At 37.3% G+C, this 27091-nt stretch overlaps 1 protein-coding gene across 2 annotated transcripts in view; it reads left to right on the top strand.

Annotated features, from left to right (window-relative positions):
- GALNT2 (polypeptide N-acetylgalactosaminyltransferase 2) overlaps window positions 1-27091 on the top strand; it is a 263261-nt gene that overhangs the window by 123471 nt on the left and 112699 nt on the right. The window contains exon 2 of one of the 2 annotated variants that reach the window (XM_001369258.5): window positions 12572-12662. In XM_001369258.5, coding sequence (XP_001369295.1) covers window positions 12572-12662 — 91 coding nt within the window. The remainder of the gene's footprint in view (window positions 1-12571; window positions 12663-27091) is intronic. The other variant, XM_056816138.1, reaches the window with a different exon arrangement.

Here is a 27091-nt window from a genome sequence, read left to right on the forward strand (position 1 = left end):
TCAAATTTTGTTTTTGTCATTTATTCCCTGGGCCACCTTAGACAATTCATCTACCCTCTCTGGGCTTCAAGTTCATCTGTAAGTTGAAGGGGTTAGATATATATGACAAGACGTGGCCATATATGCCATCTAAGGTCTCTTCCAGCTCTCGAAATCATTAATGATACCATAAGAGTGTTTGGTGGTCATTCCTCTACAAGATGATCCCCATAACAGTTACTAACTGTGTTTATAAGAAGAAATTAAGCAAGCCTGAGGATGTGGCAAAGGATATTTCATTTCATGCCCCTCCTTAAAAAGCAACAAGTACTTACTTAACTTGTGGACTCTAATGACAACCTCTCTTTCCTCTGCATGTAAGAAAAGTTGTGCTGTATCCAGTGATATTTGATGGGCAGAAGAAAAGTGGTCTTGCCTCATACACTATTATTGAAGAGAAGGGACTAAGGACAGGCTGTATTCTGATTGCTTGCTACTTTTGTGCTTCTAGTTCAAGTGCGCCTTTAATTTCAGGCATCTGCTTTTAGGCAGCGGGATAGTTTCGGATTGATTTTACACTTGAAAAGAGAATTGTAAGGGTGAAATAGATTACAGCTGGGCTTTTCTCTCCCTCACTTTTCCCATAGCTGTGCTGAGCATTCTCATTGGATAACTCGCCTCAAAATTGGTTTTTATCAAAGAGATTTGGACCTCAGTTGCTTAAACAAGGAGAGAGATTTTTAATTGCTTTTAAGAATTGATATCCCAGAAATATGTAGTTGGCAGATCATACCACTGGTGGCTTGTGTTTTGTAATTATTTTCCATTTATGTAAATAAAAATCTAAGCACACTGAAGTGAATGAACTAATCATATGAAAAAGGGAAAAAAATGTGCGTTTATTCATTTATATTTTATAAAGGAAGAGAAGTAAAGTTTGCACCCAAGTCTAGGATCCAAGATTATGTGTGAACAGACTTAATTGTGCTAATTTAATCTTGCGTGTGCATGTGTGTGTGTGTGTGTGTGTGTGTGTGTGTGTGTGCGCGTTTTCATGGGACCTATGGATTCATAGATGGAGGGAGCGCTTATTGAGTGATTTTATTTACCAATTCAGTTCAATCTCTTCTGCAACTTAATTAGAGTTGCCTGAATCACTGAGAAATTAAGTGACTGGCCTAGGTCATAAAGCCAGTATGTGTGAGATTCAACTTGAACCCATATCTTCTGAGGCCAGCTCTTTATGCATTTCCCTACTCTTCTCTTATATTTATATGTCATATTTTATAATTTTCAAAGTCCTTTACATGATTCTTATTAAAAAAAATTGAAACCCTTACTTTCTGTCTTAGTATCAATTCTAAGACAAGATTGCTGGAAGGGTAAGGCAAGTGGGGTTAAATGAATTGCCCAGAGTTCAAACATTTCTAAGTAGGAAATGTTTAAACCCAGGTCCTCCAACTCCAAGCCTGTCATTCCATCCACTGAGCTTCCTAGCTGCCCCATCACATGCTTCTTCTAGTTTTTCATCCTTAGAACAGTCCTGAGCCGTTGGAAAGACAGTTCTCACTATTTTACTGGTATATTGTAGTAATAACTGTGTCTAATCACTTAAAAACTTTCAATGGCTCCCTATTACTTATGGAATAAAGTTTAAACTACTTATGCTTGTATTTATAGAATCATAGATTTAGTGCTGGCAGGAATATGAGAGGATATCTGATCCAGAGGTGTCAAACACACAGCCCAAACTAAATTAAAATGTAATTGAGAAGTATTTAGCAAAATAAATAGAACTATAAGTAAAACAGATTGCATTAATATGTGATTTTCTAGATCTGTATGTTGTCTACTGGGATCCTCATGTACCATTTAGTCAAGTCCATTTCTCTTTGAGTTTAATCTAATCTCTTTCAACCCCAGACATTTTACAGATGAGAAAACTGAGGCCCAGAGAACCCCACCCCTTCCCTCTATATGTATAATATATGTTGGGTAAAACAGAACAAAATGTCCAAAGTAAAACTGTAAAAGCATAATTTATGAGCAAGACTGCATATATGCATGTGTGAAGGGAAGAAAAGTTGTTGACACCCAATATGGTGAATTAAATTCATCTGGACTTGTTAGTGAGTGGCTTGGTATCCTATTCATTTTAGATGTGTTTGAACATAAGCAATGCTTCTGAGACAATAGAAAAGGCAGAGTGACCTTGATTATTATATAAACCTTGTTTGGAGATACCATGGAAACTCTGGATTCACTCTCCATTTCCCCAATTCCTCGCACTGTGTCCAATGAAATGTTTCATCACTCCCATATAATTAAAGTTCATCTCATGTCTGTATGATGGAGCCTTGCACCTGTGAAGTGGCCTAGATGGAAGGGGCCACCATTTACAGCAAGTCCCAGCACACTATCTCCCTTTCCAGATGGAATCAGCAGTGTTTCCAACAGCTCTTTATCCAGACTTCTAAGTTGTCCTTATTTTTGTTTCACCGACCACCACCCCAGAATTCTTGGCCTTGCTCCAACATGTGGTAAAATTCCTTTTTCTCACTTAGTTCCATGAGACAAAAGAGGTTTTAATAATAAGCTGTTATTAATAAGGGGAAATATGAATTTTTAAACTTTAATCTGGAAATGACTTTGTTTACAAAGTATGGATTTTTAATCTTTAGTCCATCTATTCCCTCCAGGACCCATGACAAAAGTCTCCAAATAGGGAAGCCTATTTGTTGTTCAGTCTCCCTTTTTCAATTATGTCTAATTCTTCATGACCCCTTTAGGGATTTTCTTGGCAGAGATCCTAGAATTGTTTGACATTTCCTTCTCTAGTCCATATTACATGCTGAGGAAACTGAGGCCAATGGTGCTCAATAATTTACCCAGGTTTACATAGGTAATTAAGTGTCAGAGGTCAGATTTGAACTCTGTCACCTAGCTGCTCTAGGGAGGCCAGTAGAATTTGTCAGTTCACTAATGGATCATCCTCTCTGCTCCTCCCCTCTTTTCTCCTTTCCCCTCCCTTCCCCTTCCCTTTCCCCTTCCTTCACTTAATATCATCTTTTTTACTACCTTAAACACAGTAGGCACTTTAAATAAATCTTTGTTGAATTAGCAAAGTTACCATTGAGTATCGGTAAAGTTCTTTAAACTCTTAAATTGTCTCTGGGAATATAAATTATCACTCCTACAAAAGACCATTTTCCAAACCCATACATTGATTTAAGATTGGGGAATGAAGGTTAATGGTTATTGAACAGTTTTAAATGACTATGAAGATAGATAATTGATGCACAAAAAAAAAATTAAATCAAACCCAGTCATTCAAATGATATTTTTAGTTTTATAATCTGCTTCTGAGCATATGGTCTAGTCAGCTGAGATAATGTAACAGTGACAAGAAGTATTTTGGATTGGGGGGGAAGATTAAATACAGAAACACCTATTTATATCCTTTTATTTTGCCAGCATTATTTTGGCATCTTTAGGGAATATTAATGATGATAATTCTATAGACAGTGATATTGGTGGCACATATAGGTGTAAGAGAAAAGCATAAAGATTAAGAAATATTTAGATTCATTAGTATGTATGCAAAACTTTAGACAGATGATAGTAGGCACACTTAATAGTCCTGTTGATAATTCTGTAAGATGGGCAGAGACTGACACTATTTCCAGATGTAGACTTTTGGTCAACCAAAAGGATGTTATTGTTGTGATGGTGGTGGTGGCTGTTGTGTCTTGTTTTGTTTAACAATCCATCCTACCTCTCACTGCTTTACTTATATATGGCTAAACTGTCTTCCTCTGGTCAAGGGGAAAGCAGAGAATAAGTATTTCTATGGTACTGACATTGTGTTAGGCACTGTGCTAAGGGCTTCACAAATATTATCTCAGGTGATCCTCACAACAACCTGGGAGGTAGGTACTATTAATATTCCCATTTTAAATTTGAGGGAACCCAGGCAGACAGATGCTAAATGACTTGATCAAGGCCACACAGCTATTAAAGTGTCCAAAGTCAGATTTGAATTCAAGTCTTCCTCAGTACTCTATTTACTATGATACCTAGCTACTTTGAAATGGGAAGTGAATGATGAATAGGTAAATAGGGGAAGGGAGGGAAGGGGAAAGAAAGAGTTACCTATTAAGTGCCTATTATTTTCCTGGCACTGTTGTCTTGACCTCAGAGTCTTATGTAAAATTAAGGGTTAGAATAAATTGGAAATCTAAGAAAGTTCATTTTGACTGACTGATGAAGCAAAAAAAGTCTCAAGTCCTTTGACTACTATCCTTCCTCCCTAAATCAACACCATCTTTCCTTTGCTGATCATCATAAGACTTTGGAAATAACAAAAGCTCCTCATCCAGAAAAGACTGGGGACCCCTTTGACTTTATGAGTTTTAAGGTTCCTTTCCAGTTCTAAAATTCTGTTTCCCAGTGTTTCCTTATGCCACAATGTTTGAGATTATTTTTAGGCAATTTAGAAACATTTTCCACGTTATTCTTGCTTTTCCCCATTACTTCCTCCTATTGCATAAATGTTATAAGGGCAATAAAAGTCCAGCATCTACTGTTTGCAGAACATGATGCCAAGTCCTATGAGAAATTTAACTATAAGATATGGTTCTCACCAAACTTACAGCCTAATAGACTGCGTCTATAAAAAGGTTTTAAAAAAATAACTTTTAATTGTTCCTTATTTTGAAGCAATGTATTAGAAGATTTGGATGCCACAGGGCTGGGAGAGTTTTAAGTTGATCAAGATTACAGATCCATTGTTGTTCACTCATTTCTGTCTTTACTGACTTGTTATGAAACCCCATTTAGGCTTATCTTGGCAAAGATAATGGAGTGGTTTGCCATTTCCTTCTCCAATTCATTTCACAGATGAAGAAATTCAAATAAACAGGGTTAAGTGATTGGGAGACTTGTCACACAGCTCCGAAGTGTCTGAGGTCAGATTTGAACTCAGGTCTTCCTGACTCCAGGCTTTGCACTCTTTCTACTATACCACCTAGCTGCCCCAGATTGCTACTATATGGCAAAGGAGATCCTGGAGAGAAGTGCCAGCCTTTGCATTGCAATTTGGTACAAAGAATCAGGAATGAATAATTATACTCATATCCTTCTAATCCTGCCCCTAATTCAATGAATAATTCTATTCTTGCCCCTATATTAATGAGTCATCCTTTTTCCTGGAGTGGGGAAGACTTAAGAGAGTGAGGAAGGATTAGGGGAAGGAGAGAGGCCAGGAGGGACTGTTCAGGGATTTTCTTTTGCTTCTTTTCCCAGCATTGTCATTCTGGTGGGGAGTTGGGGGAAGTGCCTGTTCTATCAGAGTTCATGGCTCCATTTCTCTCATACCCTTAATGCAGCATTTATAAGTACTGGACAAGAGACAATGACAGCTGTGCAGTCAGATCCAGTCTGAATTATGTCAGCTAAGCTAGTTTGGGTTCCCATTCTTGAGAAGTGTGCCTCCAGGGAGAAAGACCCATACATCAGAGACATGCGTCAGTCAACTTTACAGAATGATAGATAAATATTTTATATATTGTAAAAACCTCTATAATAATTTTTTTTTAAAGTGGGACTACAACTAAGAGACTGTGGAAAAGAGAGGAAAAGTGACTCTGCTTCTTGCCAACTATATGGTCTTTGGCATGATATTTGCCATCTCTGGACCTCAGTTCCTTCATCTGAAAAATCAGCAATTTAAACTAGATCTTTAAGGATCCATTCAAACTCTAAGCCTTTTTCTTATTCTTTTTAGAGCTCAGCTTTGTATTACAGCTGGTGGACATTTACATGACATTATTTTTCATAAGTAGCCTATAAAGCAAATCTGTTGGAATTGCCTATTCTGAAAACATATGTCAATTTGCTGGAATGCCAGTGGCATTTTAGATAGAAATAAAATTAACATAAGACTTTTGTTAGACCCCATAGATGTGGGCTGACCCTCCCCTCTAAAATCTCAAGAACTCAATTTTATTAGCCTACTCAGATGTAGGGAACATATTCATTTGAACCCCCAACTGACACAATTGATTAATAAACCAGAACATCAATTTCCTAATTTCCAATAAGAAATGTAACTGAGATACTTGTCAGCTGGGCCATACGTTTTCTTCCCAGTAGGAAAGGCTACTTAGAAAACCAAATTAGTAGTAGAAGACTCTTAAGTGCGAATGAAAGAGGTTTGGTGATCTTAAGGGAATAAATATTGTCCTGGGTCTCTATTGTCTACAGGCGCCTTCCTGCCTTTAGCAATATTCTTTTTCTGTAAACTGGAGTGCTTGTGTCAGTTGGTCAAGACACTTTCTTCTGCATAGTAGACAGAGTGGTAGAGAGGTCAGGATAAATGCCTGCTGTTGGGGTGTTTCTTTTTCCAAATTCCATGAAAGCCTCCACATTTCTGTTATAATGCTATTACTGTCAACATGTTACAATGCAATCTAGCAGATTATATTTTTTGATTGGCATCTCCCTGAGGGAACTTAGAGGAAAGCCCTTGTCTCGAGGAAAGCCCTTGTCTCACCAACAGTTCATTCACTGGGCTCCTTCCAGCTGAGCGTATCCATGGAATCCCAGAATTTAAAGCAGCAAAAGACCTTAGAGATCACCCATTTCAACTCCTCTCATTTTACAGATGAGGAAACTGAGGCCCAGGACTTAAACCCAGGTTTTTTGACTTAGCTTTGTAATGCTTTTTAAAAAAAGTTGACTCATCTTTAAATTCTGATTGTTCCTTGTTGGTAATTAAGAACCCTGTGTGTAGAATGCAATTATCTTATACCAATTTCACAGCAAAGGGAAGGGCTGGGGAAAGGGAGTGAACATTTGCTAAGCACTTACAGATCTCACTTTTGATTCTCACAACCCTGTGAGGTAGGTGCTATTATCATCTCCATTTTACAATTGAGGAAACTGAAACAGACAGAAGTTGTGACTTGCCCAGGGTCATATAGTTTGTAAGTTTCAGAGGGCAGACTTGAACATACATCCTCCCAACTCCAGACCAGCTCACTATCTACTGCATCACTGGACCAAACTTCTTATTTTACACGTGAGAAAACATATTCATTCTAGCAAACATTTCCAAGGTCCTATACTGTACCTGTAAATAAGACATTGTGCTAGGTACAGGATATACATAGGTGAAAGAAAAAAATAACCACCTTCTGCTTTCATGATATATATGTACCTAAATAAATATTCTGGGAAATGATTAAGCACATAGAAAACTAAGTAGCCTGAACAATTGAAGAAGAGAAAGGTCTTTTTTAGGAGAGAAGATTGAGGAAGGTGCCATGTCAAAGGGTCAAAGCCTTTCTTGTAGCCAAGTGGAAGAGAATTAGATTTCCCTACCAGAGAATCTTTTTGACTTGGTCAATCACGTTTTTTAAAAGCATCACCACTCCTGTTACTGTCATTACATATTCAGAATCCACACCTCTCCAACCTCAAACCTGACATGAATCTGTATCATAGGGAGTAAAAGCATCCTCATTGGTTTAAGGGCTTAATATCCTCTGTCAATTTTGACCCAGCATCATACCAAATCATTATTCTTTAAACTGAATGGTATATACTTGTCACCAAAAAGAAAGAAGACCAGACTGTCACTGTCAATTTTCTTCTAACAAGGCGAATATAATCAGATCTATTGGGAGGGACTGTGACCTAAAGATACCTGCATCTGGATAATAGGGAAAGCTTTTTCTCTGGGTATTGACATCTCCATTTATGAACTGACACCACCCATTTCCTGTGCATTGATATCATCCTTTAACCACCCATTTCCTTGTCAACATATGCTGTACAGTATGTAAATATATGGGAAAGAGGATGAAGAGGTCCTGTGCAAGTCAGACTGAGACTACAAAACAGTTCAGACAAACCAGGTATCACAGAAGTGAGATAAACATTTATTTCTTTCCAACAAGTATTTAGTGGAGCACGTTACACTGTGTCTGGCTAATGCTTTCTTTGGACTATAGGAATACAAAAAAACCCATGACTTCATCTTTGCTCCCTCCTCCCATTAACAAATTTAAAAAAATTATTTTCCCAATTACATATAATAACAATTTCCCACATACGTTTCCTGAAATTATAAGATCCAAACTGTCTCCTTCCCTCCCTGCTCCCAGAGATGGGGAGCAATTTGATCTGGGTTATACATATATTATCATGCAAAACATAAGGTTTTTTTTTTAAATGAATATTTAGAAACAAAGGAAAGAATTGTTCATGGAGTAAGTGTTAAACACTTCTAATGATATAGAAATGTTTTACAAATAAAACCACCAGAAAGAGTTGTGTCAACTGTTCCTTTTTTGGTGAACCAGACTCTATCCCTTTTGCTACCTAGAACTCAGTAAAGAAAGTGACTTCCCTTGGATTGAGGCATTTATATAAGATAGTTTAAAATCATTTGAAAGAGAAGTCTTAACCTAGAGGAAGCAAGCAGTATAGGGCTGTAGTAGAACAAAATGTTAGTGGCAAATCAAAGTTTGGGTACTTATTACTGGCAAGACATTTTACCACCAGGGGCCTCAGTTTCCTCATCTGTAAATTAAAGAGATATTGGACTAGATGATCTTTGAGGACTTGTCTAGCTTTAAATTTATGATACCATTTGAATTTACCCAGCATCAAAAGAGTAACAGTGTGGGCAACCTTTATGAATGGTAGAATAGTGTTAATAATGTTGTCTTGTATAGTAATGAATTACAGAATAGAATTTTTGAAGCTGGAAGGGACTTGAGAAATTGTTTAGTCCTACCTCCCCCCCTTTTTTTAATAATCAAGGAAACTGAAGCTTATTGGGAGGTTAAGTGACTTACCTAAGTCAACAATGGTTCACAGATACATTAATTGCCATTTTTAGTGCTCTCCAGGGAATGTTCATGAAGAAGAATGGTCTTAAATTGGCTTTGGACAGTCAGTAAGAATTAGGTAGAGTAGGTTGTTCTCACACAGGCATAGGTTTGCTGTTTAATCTACCAATCAGCTGGGCACATTTATGTTTATCATTCATTTTATTGAAATTAATTGGATGTGTCCATTTATTTCTTGGGGGAGAAATCAGAAACTTATCAGTTTACTGTAATTCTGGTTGCTCAGCTGCTAGTCAATTTCAAGTTTAGTTCTTAACTCTAATCCCAAATAATCAGCTCAGCTTTTTGTGTTACTATGAAGATTTTTGTTTGTTTTTTTGAAATCCTTACCTTCTGTCTTAGAATCTGTTCCAAGGAAGAAGAGCAGTAAAGGCTAAGCAGTTGGGGTTAAATGACTTGCCCAGGGTCACATAACTAGACAGGGACTGAGTCCAGATTTAAAATGAGGTCCTCCCAATTCCAGACCTGGCTCTCTATCCCCTTAGCCACCTCACTGCCCCTGCAGTGGAGTTTTGACTTGAATTACCTTAACTCTGACAATGATTTCTCTGAATTCTACTTTCTTTTTTGGTATGTGACCCCCACAACTTACCTTAGAGTTCTTTGCTATAATAATATAGTATTTTATTATAATATTAAATAAATTAACAATAATATTGAATATTAGCACAACTACAATTAGCTTTTATAGAATATAGTTGTCCCTTGCTATATCACAGTGCACTTATCGTGGCTTTACTGTATTGTGAGTTTAAAAAATATATATATCTAATTCTGTATCATGGGATTTTGTGGATGAATGCTGTACTCTACACAATGAAAATACAGTATACCACTACCTCTTGAGCAAGGTTGCCAATGTGAGCTTGTACATGGCACACTGTTGGCTGAAAGGCGACCAACCACAGCGCTGTGTTCTGTATCCTGGGCGCTGATTGGCTCAGTGTTTATAAGCGTGTGGATAAGTTTAATAAGAGTATGGAAAAGGTTTATATGAGAGTGGGAAGGGTTTATAAAGCAATATATATATATATACACACATACACATATGTATACATATATATTTATATAAAATAAAATAAATATAAAACCACTGCTCTATAGATTTTCATCTATTGCCAGGGTCTCTGGAATGTAACTCAGGCTATAGGTGAAAGATCACTGCCCTTTAAGGTTTGCAAAGCACTTTACATGTATCTCATTTTATCTTCCCAGTCACCCAAAGAGGATGGTGATACCATTTTCTCTCATTTTGCTGATGGGAAAATTGAAGCAGGCAGAGATTGAAAGAGTTGCCCTAGGTCACTAAGTTTATAATTATCTGTGGTCAGATTTAAACTCAGATCTTCCTAACTGACCCAATGTCTAGGGTACTATTCAGTACATCCAGCTGCTATTGTCATTAATTAGTGTTTTGGTTCTGAAGATCACTATAGTCATTTAATGGGCCATTTTATGCACAAAAGGAAGAGTATCCTTACACATGTGTAGAGAAGCCTGTCAGCAAGTGATGCCATTTCAGGGCACCCCCAAAGAACCCCCTTAATGGTCTGAGTGAGCAAGTCAATGCTTTAAATTAGAGTTTGGGGTTATTTTTCATAACGTGTTTGGAGGGCTTTCTATCATGTATATTTGGAGGAAGTTGCCAAAGAAGCTTAAAAAAAGGCTTAGGGGTACTAAGAACAAATTTCTCAGTTTGGCTTAGGGGTGTTGTAATTTCCTTCTGCCTCCTATTCTCAAACCTTACTTTGTGATGGGTGTGGGTGGGTCGTGTTTAACTTTGGACTATGGCAGATCTTGTTTCTGAGGAAGAAGGAAGTTCTGCCTTCTGGGCCAAGCAGCAGATAATCTGAAAATAAGATCTGGTGAAACCTCATTGAAAGTGTTAATGCTATTCTTAAATCTGAAAAATGTGGCCAGTGGCTTGTGATACTCCTGTGGCAAAATGGGCTTCAGGCTATTTTTCTTCAACTGGTCAGATAAATGGCTGGCTCCTCTTTATGGGAATCCTTTTAATCATTGAGATCTACTCAACTCAATATCATGAAGGGCCTACTATGTGCCAGGTACTGTCCTCAGCACTGAGGATACCATCCCATGTACTTGCAAAGACACTGAGAAAAGACACAGGCATATGGGGAACAGCAGGTAAACCTGGAATGTAAGGTAGGTGATGGAGTGTAATATTGCAGTAGACCATAGATCTAAAGTTGGATGGGATCCAACAGCCATTTTGTCCAACCCAAGTTGTTTCCCAAATGAGAAAACTGAGGCTTAGGGAAGTTAAGAGATTAGCCCATTGTCACACATGTAAGAGATAGTAGAAGTAAGATTTAAACCTAGGTCCTCTAACTTCTGGACAAAAATCAGACTGAAAGGCAAAGTTGGAGTCAGACTGTGAAGGACTTTACCAAAGAGTTGAAATTGTATTTTATTTTAAAAGCCATAGGAGTCCCTGAAGCATCTTGAGAAAGGGAATGACATGGTTAAAATCGTGTTTCCATAATCATAGGATTCGCGGAAGAACAGGGGTTGCCACTTGCCACCTCACATTTGATAGGATTCTAGCGCAGGACTGACTTTAAAACAAAAATATCCAGGTAATTCGTTGAGATTTATAAAAGCTGGCTCCCTCCTGAACCTTGGGGGTTTTTTCAGCTCAATTTTTCAGCAAATTCATGATTCTGCAAGTGACACAGTAGACTGTTATTTCCATGACAACACTGATTTGGTAACTTCAGCTTGATAGCTTCATTGCAGGATTAAAAACTCAAGGAAAGCTGGGCTCAGAGGCGAGAGGCTTAGGTACAAGGCTCTTAGTAAATACCCGTATAACTTTTGAATGGAAATATGGCTTTGGCTTGGCAGAAGAATTTGCATCTTTTTAAAAATGAGGCTTTTGGCTTGATTGTCAAATGATTTCACTAGTTGAAAAGCCCATTGTGTACTATGTAATTTAAAGAGTCAAAATGTTTCCATTGAGAAAGTTTTCCCAACCTCATAGTCTGTAATATTTTAAATATTCAGATCTGGCTAAATGAGTTCATACAGTTGGTTGGTTGGTTGGTTGGTTGGTTTCCACTCTATGAAGGTTGGTTTGTTACTACCAATCAAGATGTATGGGAACCACTGCTTTTTTAAAAATAGATAGATGACAATGCTTACGTATAGTAGTTATGAGAAAATTGCTAGTCATGGGATACTTCTCATTGGGTCATATAAGAAGGAAGTGTGAATAAGCCCCAATTTGTTTTAGTTACTGAGCCAGATAGGCATGGAGGAAGCACTCCCACTGGGCTGCTGGGCAGAGGGGTAGGTGATGAAAAAAATGTCCTCAGGTGTGTCTGGAAAGGGGGAAGGGAGAAACACCCTCTAGCAAAAGTGCCATAGGTTTGCCAACATGGGCATATGGAAATGTTAACATATATTTATATGGGTAAATGTTATCTTTGAATTCCTGAAATAATTTCTGTATAGAACCTGATGTTAAAGGACAATATGAACCAATAAAAAGAAAAATTATTTCAAGCTTCCACTCCTTTCTTCCCCTCAAACTTCAACACATTAACAAGGCCTGCTGGGGATAGAGGCATGTGGGGTATATGTTTAAAGAGTAAAAAACTGACAAATAAACTGAACAAATTATTTAGTATCTTTTTTTTCTTTTCCTCCAGGAGGACTGGAATGAAATTGACCCAATTAAAAAGAAAGACCTGCACAATAATGGGGACGACAAAGCACAAAATGTGGAGACCCTCCCTCCAGGTATTACAATATTATTCTCACTTGGCCAGTTCCAGCCTTGGGAGCTGACAAGGGTGATGCCAAAATAGAGGTTGACAAAGTCTTGTTATGGGTATGGACTTCACAGATGAGATGAATCAGATGACTTTCAGATCCCTACAGAAACTGTCATCAGGGTCCTAAGGTGATTGAAGATTAGATATATCTTTTCATTCTTCCCTCTCCCTCTTCATTGTTCAGTCCATTTAAAAGACATGGCTCTTCTTTTGCCAGTAAATGTGTTTTCCTGTCATCCATTGGTGTTTAAGTGAACTTTAAGTCCATTTCCTTCACTTTTTCTTGCTATGCGATTTTAGGTTCTCCATGTAATAGCTACATGAAGTTGTCTTTTCAATTAGAAAATCGGGATTATCTTCACAGTGAGTGGTACCCTGTATATAATAGTTACTAAATAAGTATTTCTTTTTAAGAACAATAATATGGTCCTGGGATCCATCTTTTATTTTGTGGATCAATTAACTTGTCCCCAGAATGGTTTTTATCTGCCCAAAGTTTTATGTTGTACTAAAATGGAATTATTTTAAAGTTTGAGGGTTTTTCCCATCCTAATAAGAACATTCTTTTAAGCATATGCTATCCCTAACCATTAAAATATAGTTCTCTTTAGGTGAGATTGTAAAATAAAATGAGCCTTTTCTCTATTAGCAAATATGGTCAATTATGTGGTGTATGCACTGGCCACTAGCTACCATCCTTCCTTATCTATTGGGCATTTAGCTATCTTAAAGAGACAGAATTATAATGATTTCTTTGTCTTTGAGATATTGCTATTAGATTTTGACTACTCCTTTTGCCCTAGGTACCTTTTGATTGCTAAGAATCCTCTTCCTTTTTCCTGTAGCTTTGTTCTACTATGTCAGCTATAACAAGTTCTCTTCGCTTTTCTTTATCTATTTCTTTCTGTCTCTCTTTCCCCTCTTCTCAGTTGGTATTGAGCATAGCTAGACTTTTGTGGTCGCTAGGTCAACCAGACTAGACTTTGAATAGGTGTTAATGGTTCAGTGTCAGCTTGGAAGGAGTTTTCCAGGAAAACACACCAGGGATATATGCTTGGCTCAGTCTGTTTAACATTTTTATTAATAACTTGCATAGATACCCATTATTGTCAGATTTGTAGATGGTACAAAAGTAGAGAAAATAATTTAATGCCCTGGATGTAGTAATTTTTTTAATTTCTAAAAATTAATTAATTGATTTAGAATATTTTCCAATGGTTACATGATTCATGTTCTTTCACTCCTTGAACTGACGAGCAATTCCACTGAGTTATGCATGTAGCATTGTTCAAAACCTGTTTCCATATTATTAATATTTGCAACAGAGTGATTACTTAACTCCCCAACCATATACCCAATCAACCATGTGATCGATCATGTTTCTCTTTGGATGTAGGTAGTATTAAAATGACTGAGTCATAGATTTCAAACCAGGTGTTACCTTGAAGGCTACTCCTTTTGTTTTACAGATGTTAAGACCCAGGACTTAAAAAAAAATAAAAAGAGGCAGAGGTGAGGTGGGTAGTCATTAAAGGCATGGGAGAAAAATACCACCTCACCCCAGTCTTTCTCTCAATACAGTATAATTAGGAAGTGAGGGCACTAGCAGGTGGTGGTATGAGGAATGGCTTAAATGCTAAAGCCGGGTCTTAAAAGAAAGTAAAGAGTTTTCTGAGCAGCAGTGAGGAGGAGGGAGAGTCAGAGGAAAGATACAGATGAGAGGTAAAATGTCATATTTAGGGAACAAGAAAAAGTCTAGTTTGGCTGACCTTCCTTTAGATTTGGGAAAAGAGAGTAATAAATAATGAGGCTTAAAAGAGAGGTAATGATGGACTTAAAAAGCCAAATAAAGGAATTTATATTTTATCCTAAAAAAAATAGGGAGGTAACTAGAGTTGATCAAATAAAGGAGTGACATAGATTTGCTCTTAAAGATATCAGTTTGGTAGGTGTTATGGATGGTGCATGGGAGTGGAGAGAGACTATCAATCAATTAGCATTTTTAATCACTTTCCATGTAGATTAAACAAAAATAACTGAAGGAACAAAGCACTACCTTTGTAGAGGAAAACAAACCTGTTCCTCCCTCTAATATTAGAGACATAGAAACCTAACTTGCATAACTTTAAATGTGAATATAATAATGAAGAAAATTGAGTGACAGATTAGATAAAAAAAACAAAATGCTACAATTAATTGCTTACAAGAAACATGCCTCAAAAGCAGAGACAGAATAAACTAGAAGAGCTAGAACAAAATTGACTATGCAACAGGCAAATTTAAAAAGCTGCAGTTGAAATCATGTTATCAGACAAAGCAAAACAAAAAATCACAGCATAAAAAGAGATAAACAAGAAAACTACACTATGCCAAATGAAACTATAACAGTGGATCAATAGCAATATTCACATACACGGTCCAAAAACCTTAGCATCTAAATTCATAAAGGAAAATTAATTAAATTGCAAGAAGGCATAGAGAGTAACACAACAATAGCAGGAGATTTTAATGTTCCTATGTCCATTTTGGAGAAATCTAGCAGAAAAATAAAAGGGAAAATCTAGAATTGAGCAAAGTGACAGAGAAACCAGAGCTAAAAGATTTGTAACATATTCTAAATGGGACCCCTAACCCTCTTAGACCATATAGAACTTTGACCATCTTTTGACCAAAATAGAGATGGTAATGCCTTGTTGTTTTGCCTACAGTGGCAGCAGACAATGCAAGTGGAGTTTATTGAGTAGGGAAATGGTATAATCAGGGCTGCACTTAAGGAAAATCATTCTGTGTGGAGAAAAGATTAAAGTGGGAGAGAGCTGAAGCAGAGACATCAATAGTCTAGTTGAGAAGTGATGGAGACCCAAGCCAAGGTGGTTATTATGTCAGCAGAGAGGATGAGTCAGTTGTTAAAGATGTTATAGAGATAGAAACAGCAAGATTTGGCACCCAATTGCACATGTGGGTTGAAGAAAGTAAGGTACCTACAAAGTAAGGCCAAGGCAATGAATCTGGGAGATCAGGTCCAGAAAGATCTCAAATGATCTTCACTCACCAAGCATTTATTAAGCACCACCCATGTTGCAGGTATTGTTCTAAACTCTGGGAATATAAAGGCAGAAACAAAATACCCCCTTCCTTCAAGGTGCTTATATTCTATTGGCAGAAAGATAACCTTTCTGAGTATTGAGTTTGAAGGTAATAAGATGTAATTCACTAGAGATGAATAATAGTTTTACACTTTGTTTGAAAAAGTCAGCTTCAGAAATAGAAGGTAGAGGAGGCATGGTTAGACAATTTCAGTTCATCTGAAGAAGTCTAAGGGTCTTAATTCAAAGCAAGCTTGATAGGAATCAGCAGTGTGTTATGGCAACCAAAAAAAGATAATGAGTGAATTGGGAGTGAATTAAGGAAAGCATCATTCTAAGGTGATGAGAGAGCTGAATGAGTGTTCATCTCAGAGTTGTAAAGAACCAAGTTTAGCTCCTGTTCTGAGGCAAACTATCTATGGGATAAGACATTTAACCTTTCAGTAATCCCTGCAACCCTTTAAGAACATTTGCTGATGTGCAAACTGCACATTAATTTCCATGGACTTTGCTCTAATCATTGTGTTTATTGTTTTCTTGGCTCTGTTAACTTCATTCTACATTAGTTCATGTATGCTTTCCCATGCTTGTTTGTATTCATTACTTTCATCATTTCTTATAACACAGTTAACATTCATGTGCCACAATTGATTTAGCCTTTCTTCAACAGATAGACAACTTCTTTGTTTCCAATTGTCAACAAAAAGTGATACTAAGTGATACTATAAATACTTTGGTATACATGAGGACATGGAATCTCTGAGCCAAAGGGTATGGACACTTTATTTGGATATTTCTAGATTTTTAGCCTGTCTTTTTGTACAGTTTCAAATTGTTTTCCAAAATAGTTATTCCAATTCGCAGCTCAACCGTCAATGTATTAGTGAGCCAGGAGTCCCACAATTCCTTCAAGGTTGAATATTGACCTTTTTTTTTTGTCAGCTTTCCAATTTGCAGGGTATAACCTTGGGTCATTTTGCTTTGCATTGCTCTTAATATCAGTGATTTGGAGCATTCTTTCATGTGGTCATTAATATTTCACACTTCTTTTAAATCTGTTCCTATTCTTTGACCAATTATTTATCTTTTGGAGAATGATTATTATTTTTTTAGTGCATTTCAGGATCCACTAATTGAGTGACAACTCAATTTCCAGTGTTCAGTGTTCAGTATGAGCTGTAGTTCACGAGCCCCTTCCTTAGCCATAGACCATGTTCTGAAAGGAATCAGAGCATATGTTGGTAGCACATGGTAGGAAAATTGTAGAAAAGAGGTTGCCTACTTCAGTACCAATAGTCTTTAACAGTTAAAAAAAAAACCCAAAACAAAACACCCTTATCTTCTCTCCTAGAATCAAACCTGTAAACTGGTTCCAAGGCAGAAGAGTGGTAGGGCTAGGCAATGGGAGTTAAGCAACTTACCTAAGATCATACAGCTAAGAAGTTTCTGAGGCCAGATTTGAGTGCTCCCAATCTACCAAGCCATCTAGATGGCTGATTGTGTTTTTACTTCGCCATTCAGAAGTATTTGTCTTGTTTTCCAGGTTCCAATTCTGGACACTTGATTCTTAGGAATAAGCTATAAAATTGGGTTGATCTGAGGTACCTCCTCATACCTGGCTAATATTACAGCAAAGGAAAATAATAAATGTTGGAGGGGATGTGGCAAAGTTGGGACATTAATGCATTGCTGTTGGAGTTGTGAGTTGATCCAACCATTCTGGATGTGAATTTGGAACTATGCCCAAAGGGCGATAAAAGACTATCTGCCTTTTGATCCAGCCATAGCACTGCTGGGTTTATACCCCAAAGAGATGATAAGGAAAAAGACATGTACAAGAATATTCATAGCTGCGTTCTTTGTGGTGGCAAAAAAAAATGGAAAATGAGGGGATGCCCAAATTGTGGTATCTGTTGGTGATGGAATACTATTGTGCTGAAAGAAATAATGAACTGGAAGAATTCCATGTGAACTGAAATGACTTCCAGGAATTGATGCAGAGAGGAGCAGAACCAGTAGAACAATGTACACAGAAACTGTGGCACAATCGAATGTAATGGACTTCTCCATTTGTGGCAGTGCAGTGATCCAGGACAATTCTGATCGATTTATGAGAAAGAACACTATCCACATTCAGAGGAAGAACTGTGGGAGTAGAAACACAGTAGATGAAACACATGCTTGATCACATGGATCAATGGGGATATGATTGGGGATATAGATTCTAAATGATCACCCTAGTGCAAATATTAATAATATGGAAATAGGTCTTGATCAATGACACATGTAAAATCCTGAGGAAATATGCATCAGTTATGGGAATGGGTTGGGGGAGGGCAGGGAAAGAACATGAATCATGGGACCATGGAAAAATATTCGAAATTAATTTTAAAAAAATTTCCAAAACTTAAAAATTATATATATATATATATATATATATATATATATATATATATATATATATATATATATATATATATAATTGGGTTGAGCAGGGGAAGTTGAGAGCCAAGGCTGGAGGTTGAGGGAGAACAGTTGTAGGTGTAGTCTCTCTAAAGCTCTTCCTATCTGAATTACCCATTTAGATTCAGCCTGTGATTGTAGAGACCAGGAAACAGCTGTCCTCCCTTTGTGGACTATTGTGCCTTAGCTTCACTGTGAAATGACCTCTGTTCACAATATCTGTCACGTGTTTCTCTAACAAAGCTTATCAGTGTAATTGTAATTTGTCCTTTATAAATAGCTGTGGTGGAGTTTGCAGGGCCTCCTTTCCTAGAAGGGATGGCTTCCTGGAGGTCAGACCTGCAGTGCCCCATGACCAGGGCTTCTGCTCCTAATCTCTGCTAATCTGAAAGCTGGGAATCTCCTGATTGGGATTCCCTAGCCTGGGTAAGAACCAGGACTGTTGCTGCTGTTGGGTATAAGTGTTGATGGCGGGTTTCCTGGATCTGCTGAGGAATTGATTTTTATGGCTTCTTCCTGGAAATAGGATGCCCCAGGCTCTCCTATCTCAGGGGCTACTCCTGGGTGCCTTGAATCCAGCCTGTAGTCTTCCATTTCCACAAAGCACTGAGTCAGATAGGAGACCTCCATTAAGAGGGCTTTTGTGTCAGGACCTCCTTCCTAGGCTCTCTATTAAAGTACCCAGGGGTGTGGTCCTCCTGGACTCACACAGTGGACCAACTGCCCTGCTTGGAGGCTCTACCTGGTCTATCCAGCAGTACTGTAGCCCTCCATTTATCTCTAGGTACCCAGGCAGATCAGGGCCCTCCATTAACACCAAGGCTCATGCTCTGCCATCTATATCATTAGGTCTAGAAGATGAGGACTCATCAGTTGATAAATAATAAGCATTTATTAACCACCTGCCATGTGGCACACACCGTGCTAGGCACTAGGGCTACCAAGACAAAGGTGAGACAAGGTGTGCTTTAAACAACCTTATAAGGTGATCGTGAATGTGGCCCCCATGAGGTGAGGTATGGCATGGGCCCCTACTCTTGCTTTTTGGTTTGGCTTCCTGACCCAAAACTTGTACTGCCATATCTGGGGTTCTTAGAGGAGACTTCACCATACTCCTCCTTGTCTTCCTCTTCCTCCTCAAACCTTTCTCTCAGGAGCCCGGGAATAGTTTAGGGTCTATGGGTAGAGGAAAGATACATTCCATCCACTCACCACTTTCTCTCCTAATCCCCTATTGGTGTGTTTCACATTTACACAAAATACTCTTAAAACATAAAAATATTAAATGTTAAGGCACAGGCAATAGTCAAAGTAACATTTACTCAGTAGAAGGTAAAATCAGGAATAATTAAAATATCACAGATCTCCCATAAACCTGTATCATATTTGTCTTCCAGTTCATGAAGTGTCTGCAAAGCTATTCTTTCCTGAGAGGTCTGCCCTCTCAGCCTGTAAATGGCCCTGGTGAGCAATAAGCTCAACACTTCCTGTTATCTCTAACTGCTAGGGTCTTCCTCAATTATCTTGTATGTATGTATTTAAATACATATTGTCTTCTTCCATTGAATGTAAGCTCCTTGAGGACAAAGGCAATTTAATTTTTATATCCTTAGGGATTAGCATAGTGCCTGATACATGGTAGATTCTTAATAAATGCCTATTGACTAAGTAGTTGATTGTTTGAAATAGAAGTATTAAAGATTTAGGTTGGATGTAAGAAAAAATTTCCCATCAGTCAAAGCCATCCAAAAGTAGAATGAACTAGCTACCTGGGTATAGAATGGATTCATCCATGTTGGAGATTTTCAGTTAGAGATTGGAAGACAACCTGTTGGGCATATTGTAGATGAGATTATAGTTCAAGTACAGTTTGTCTTCTGACATCCCACATAACCATGAGACTCTAAATAACATTTGTCATCTTTTCCCACAAAGTTTATTTACATCCAGTTAAATGTAACTAAGAATCAATAACTCTTGCTTCTTAAGAGTTTTCTCTTTTAATCTTAACCACAAATTTTGTTTGTTACTTTCTTATAGACACATTTTCTTCAGAGTATTTACTAAGTAACCTTTCATTTAAAAAGAAAAACCTTGGTTTGATTCAGTTTCTTTTTCCTTTTTCTTATCTCCCAAGATGAGTATCTCAGGATAAGAAAAAACAAAACTATGACTTTTCCATTGAAAAAGATAATTATATTTCTTACAGTAGCTCTTACTCTCTTCCTGCACATTAGCTCTAAACCTGACCAATGAAATTAATATAGCAAGAAGGAATGTAAACCAAATAAATTTGATAGAAAAGTGAAGACTGGAGGAGGGTTTAAATGGTTAGTAATATCTCCTTGACAGTGTTTACAACTTACTTTGTATAGTAGAAGTATTTGTTGAATGGTTGTTCTTGACTGATAAATCATTTCTTAATTTAGATATTTTATTTTTTGTCTTTACAAAATCTTTGTTACTATTAACCATACTATTAACCATAATCTCTTTCCTTCAATGTGTTGTTCTTAATCTCAAAAATTTACCCTCTCTACTTAAGAAGATGAAGAAATCATCTTGCCTAGTGGAAAGGGTACATGGTAGATGGATGCAGGATGGGAAATAAATTATTAAAATATATCTAAGTAAAAAGTTTTGGATTATCTATGAATTATCCCTCTCCATTTAAAAAACAAAACAAAACTGTCTTTTTAGCTCAGCCCCCAGTACATTACCTAAGCCAAATCATCTCTCAAAATAACTTTAGTCTTGGACTCTTCCAAAGCAGCTTAAAAAGGGAAAGGGGAAATATTTAATGGCATTTGAATCTGAAGCATGAATGATCATTTTTTTTAATAAATGAAGTTGAAGTTGGACTTTTCCCCACTTCTTTCTTTTCTTTCCCTTCCTCCTACTAAAACAAAGAGCAGGCTACTTGTATATTTATCCAGCATTACTGCATAGTCTGGGAGAAATTTTTCCTTGACCTTTATTCTTTGAAGAGATTAAATTGGGTTTGGCATTGTGAGTTTTAAAAGGTTGATTATAGAAACAGGAGAGGATGGAGTGCCTTTCAATCTCTGCAGGTACTTCTCAAATTACTTTCTTCCAGGGAAGGGAGAGCATTCATTCCTGGTCTTTGAGACTAAAGCAGTTTGGGAAGCCTAATAAAGTATGTCTAGGAGATACTGCTACTAATAATACACCTAATAATAATAAGGATAAGGATTATCTAGGGGACAGCAATAATAATAATAATAATGCACTTGTTTAGGGTATATCTAGGGGGATAATAAAGGGTTGGGGGCAAAGCATGTTAGAACTGTGATTTTTTTTTTTTTTGGCACAGAATGATGATAATGAAGGGTCTTCATTCATCATTATCACTTAATTTCTATAGACCTGGAGATTTTCAGTTAGCAGTTAGAAGACAATTTGTTGGGGATGTTGTAAATGGATTATAGTTCAGATATAGTTTGACTTCTGGCATCTCTCATAACCCTGAGGTTCTTCAATAACATTTGTCATCTTTTCCTACAAAGTTTATTTATATATAATATCTTTTGTCCAATTAAATATAACCACCCTAAATAACTAATTATTAATAACTCTTGTTTCTTGGGAGTTTTCCTCTCTAATTGGAAATCTTAACCACAAATTTGATTTTTTACTCTCTTATAGACATATCAAAGGGTGAAAGAACACCTTTAGGCCAATGAAATAGTTAATAGATAGATTTTCACATAGCATAAAGTATGATCCAAGCATTCCCTGCCAGGTTTTGATAGGCCTTGTGTATTGATTAAAACTTTAAAGTACTCTTTGGGGACATGGAATTGAACCCTTTTTAACTGCATTCAGATGGAATGTTAGTCTTAGTATAGTAGTCCCTCGGTAACCGAGGATGACGATTGTTTTTGTGCGTTTTCATCTATGGTGTATAGATGAGTGTGCACAAAGATACTTGTGCATGAAATTTAAGTGGAAAAGTCGATGCACAGAGACAGTCCCACTCTCTCGGCGTTGGAAGCCTGGGTCCAGTGGCACGAAAAATTGTTACATCTGGAGACTTCCTCAGCTGCATTGGATGACCGTGTTGTCCTTTGTGCTCCAATGTGCCCTAAGCACTCCACAGTGCTTTGCTGCATCGCCATCTCAGCCGTTGAACCTTCTTATTGGTTTCTTCTGTCTGTTCGGCTGAAGCAGTCTTCACATGCTGGGTGAGCAAAGCCCTGGTTCACCAGGGGTCGACGACCCGATGGCTACCCTCACAAGGTTTAGCTGGCCTGTCGAAGCCGTTGCCTGGGGTGTGGCTGCTGCCACACGCTAGCAGCTACTGGGAGCCACAAGTGAGAGCTGGGTGTCAGGTGAGGGTCAGAGGCTGGAGAGCTGCCCTAGGAGGGCATGACAAGCCCTCCATACCAGAGATACTATCCCTCCCTGAGCACCCCATACACCCCAATGTTAGTCTAATTTAGTTTAAATTGGATGTTATTAGAACTGGAAAGACAGAGTTAAGAAGATTAAATGTAACCTCTAGAGCAGGAGTTCTTAACCTGGGATCCATGAAATATTTCAAGGAGTCAACTTCACAAATATTATTTGGGGAAAGCCATGGATAGATAACATTTCATCCAAAAAAGATTTCTGATGGATGCAGAGGACAGAGCTTGGAAGGAGAAAAAAAAATTACATCTTCATTTTCACTGACCTCTAACTGAAATTTAGCATTTCATTTAACTCTGAATATAGGCACCAAAACATTATTCTGGGATCTGGGAGTTAGCTCCATAAGCTTTATAGCAGTCAGCGCCATAGTCTTATTGTCAAAGTATTCCTCATAACATTGCCAAGCAGTTCAATATTATTGTCCTTCTCCAGAGGAGAAAACTAAAGTGAAAAGAACCATCCTTGGCTTTAGTTGACTTGTAGCTTAACATTTACCAAAAGCACAACTGGAATCCTATTACCTACGAGATGGCAAAATAAAGGCTTTCTCTTCCTCTGCAAAGTTGACAAGAAAGGAATTCTTTCCCCCAAGTCACTGTAGGCTACATTAATAAGAGTGTAGTGTCTTAGTCAAAGAAGGTGATAGTTCAATAATTTTCTGTGCTGAATGAATCACATTTTGGACTTCCGTCTTACTGTGTTTCATTTCATTTCATTCACACACACACACAGAAAGAGAGAGAGAGAGAGAGAGAGAGAGAGAGAGAGAGAGAGAGAGAGAGAGAGAGAGAGAGAGAGAGAGAGAGGTAGGAATTGATGTAGGAAACTCTTCTATCAATGCAGGTTAGCACCTTCTGTGCAACTTAGGGTTTTGGAGAGTTGCCTGGGACATACTGTGAGAAGTCAAGTGATTGGTCCAGGGTTATACAAACAGTATGTATCCGAAGTAGGATCTAAGGTGTTATTTGGTTTTATTTATTTGAATTTTACCTATTATTTTTGGAGGGAGGTAGATTTATGTTTTCCTTACCATTGGTAGTTCCAAGTGTTGATACTCCCTTCATCTCTTCAGATCAGCAATTTGTAATTTACCATGGGGCAGCGAGGTTGCATAAATTCACCATAGTCACAGTCAATATGTATTAAAGATACTACTTGAATCCAGGTTTGATTATAAGGCCAACTCTTACACCACTAAAAACACATTTCTTCTCTCTCTCCTTGTTTTTTACACTGAATAATTTTGTGTGATATATGAGCAGTATGTTTAGAAAACTAGATTCCTGAATTTTTCTTAACAAAGTTTCGGGAGGCAAGTATTTGCTGTGTTGAGAATGTATATCAGTTGTTTAGAAGAGAACTAAAAAATGGACAGCCAGGGTGGTAAAGGGCCTTGAGTGTAGGACATACAAGGATTAGTTAAAGAAGCTAGCATATTTTGTCTTGAGATGAGAAGATCCAGGGTGGCCATGATAGCCTTCTTTCATGTGGAAGGGGGATAAGATTTGTTTGATCCCAAAGGATGAAATGTCAAGAGAAACTTCTTAACAATGAGAACTGTCCCAAAGCAGAAAGGGCTGCTGCCTTCCAAGAAATATTTTAAGCACAGACTAAATGACCATTTTATGTGTATATTACAGTGAGGAATCCTTTGGGGTATGTTGAACTCAACTAACATATTCTGCAGTCTTGATTTTTTTTATTAAAATCTGAAAAATAGTTGAAGGAAAAGATAATCAGATTGTTGTTAGAACAAGTACAAACTCCATAAGTGTAAATGAGTTTCTAATAAATACATTTTATATTTTTCAGAGTTTTGTTGCTTATCTTCTTCAATCACTTTTAAAATGAATTGAGTAAATTGTTAATTAAAAAAATAAGTAGTCAAAATCAAGAAGTTTTTAAGAGATAGTTAGTTATGAAAGGATTTGAACTTCTATTAGCTGAGGACCTGGACTAGCTCATCATATTTTACCTGGCATGACCTGCTATGCCAGATGCCTGAAGATAGTGATATTTATTTTAAATTTCAGTGTTGTTTATATGTCTTGGAAATTGAGATCTCTATGTGTTAACACTTTCTCAGTTGTGTACTGGTCCCCTTCCTTTAAACAACAAACACATCATGTGTTCTTTCAAATGAAGAAACTTACTTCCTTTTTCTCTTAAACCATAAAAATTCATTCAAATGGAGACTAAGAGAAAAGTTAAGGTAGTTCTAAGAACCTTTTGTTTCGATTTAAAATACACTTGATTTCCCTTCCTTGGCTGCTTTCCCAGAAGAGGTTACTCTCTTTTACACTAGGGTAACTTTAAATTTGTTTAAGCCATCCTTCCCTGAGAGGTTTTAAATGAGAAACTGCAAGACAGCCATTGCTTTTGATGTAGATTCTAGCAGTCTCCTGCTGCCCCTCTTCCATCATGGTTCCTGATTCACTGGCCTAAGGTAGCCTAGCCTCAAAGAAAGATACTTACCTTTCCTTTTTACATTTAGAAGTGATAGATTGATGCAATTTATCCCCGGGAGCATATGTCAACGGTGTCCTGATCTGATGTATGATCAGTAACAGGAGAGAGTTATCTAATTAAAGGGCCACCCTGACATTTTTATGGTAAGCATTCTTTAGCAGTTCAATTTAATATAGGTGATATCTTTTTTTTTTAATGCATGTTCACTGAATATTGTTTTGTATTTTTTTTTAAAGGAAATAGACTTTTGGGACACTTTTATATTCATATATTTGTGTGTGTGTGTATATGTGCATATAGAGAGTATAGATATACACATATTTTGATATTCATATGTATTTCTAAATCTACATATTCAGAAACTTTATATATGACTTCTTTTAGAGTTTAGACATGTTTTAATTGTCAGAAATACTATATAGTCCTTCTCCATAGCTTCCACTGTTGGCTCTGTAGATGGAGCTTGATATGGCCTTGGGCCCTTCATTAGTAACTACCCTGCCTCAGATTCTTCATTTTCCCTATGACCAAGATAATTTGAATTTAATGTTAGCCTTGATTTAGGAGATGAAACAGAGATGGCATACTAATTAAGGATGTGGGTGGTTAGAAGGGAGAATTGAGGAAATGATTAGAGACAATCAGGTTTGTAAGTACCAAGTGCAAAGCATTGTAGTTGGAAGGGAGAAACAGCTTCTATTAGGCTAAATTCACTAATTAGTTTATTAGAAGTAGTCCATCCTAATGGAAAAAAATGATGGAGTTAGATTCAAGTCCTGCTTCTTCCACCTTTTTGCTAGCTCTGCAACCTTTGGCAAATCACATGAGCTCTCTGGGCCTCGGTTTCTTATTTTGTCAAATGAAGGAAATGTGCCAAATGCTTTTTTTTATCCCCTTCTAGCTCTAATAGTATGTTAAAATAGGACAGGAAACTATTTTAGAAGCATAATAATCCATAACACATATTGACTGTTTGATCTTGGGTGAGTCACAGCCTCTCTGAGCTTTATTTCCTAATATATAAAATGAAGGAATTGGACTAAGTGATTTTATTGAGTCTCTTCCACTGCTTAATCTATGACTGACTGTTAGTAATGTTGGATAGTTTTTAAAGATCTAGAACTTTGTGTCAGCTAGGAAGTACAGTGTGTATAGCTCCAGGTCTAGAATAGATAGTGGGGTGTCGCAGTTGAAACAGACTTCCCAAGTTGCTCACATCCTGGCTCCCATGAGCCCTGGTTGGTGATGTGTAAGTATGATTGGGGGTAGAGGGGAAATTAGGCAGTGTTAACTCAATATTCTTCAGGTCTACTTGCATCCTAGCCCATGACATATATTATAGATTGAATTGGAAATTACTTTGTGGGAATTTAGCCTAAACCATCCATTTTACAGATGAGAAACTGAGGCTCCAAGAGTTAAATTCACATGTTCAAAATTGCACTCCAGCCAAGCTACAATTTGAATTTCAGATTAGAGTTTTCTTTCCCAATAAAGTACTGTGGCTTTTCTAAGTAAATCTTTGTAGAAGGCTTTGGTATAAAGCTATCAGGATAGACTGGAATTGGAGAGGTGTAGAAGAGGGCAATATTTTATTTAAAATGTTGCTTTACTTTGATCCAATTGTATAGTCTAGTTTTATATTTAAGACTGTGGTACAGTCTGGTCTGTTTTAATCATCCTGGTTCCTGGAACATTCTCCAGCTATGGGGTTCTAATCCCAACTTTGGGTGGCTGTTTAAATAGAGTATAGAATATTAACTGCTAAGTTTTTCATTTCTATAGAATATCATGGAAAGGACATAAAAACCCTGAGAGATTATTATAAAAAATCTCTGGCTCCAAGAAAGATGGTGCCTGAGGCATTAGGGATCTATCTCATTTTTACCACCCTCTTTGGGAAGGTAATCATATATTAATCAGAACAATATTTTCTCTCTTT

The sequence above is a fragment of the Monodelphis domestica genome, chromosome 2, assembly GCF_027887165.1.
Source record: "Monodelphis domestica isolate mMonDom1 chromosome 2, mMonDom1.pri, whole genome shotgun sequence".
NCBI lineage: Eukaryota > Metazoa > Chordata > Mammalia > Didelphimorphia > Didelphidae > Monodelphis > Monodelphis domestica.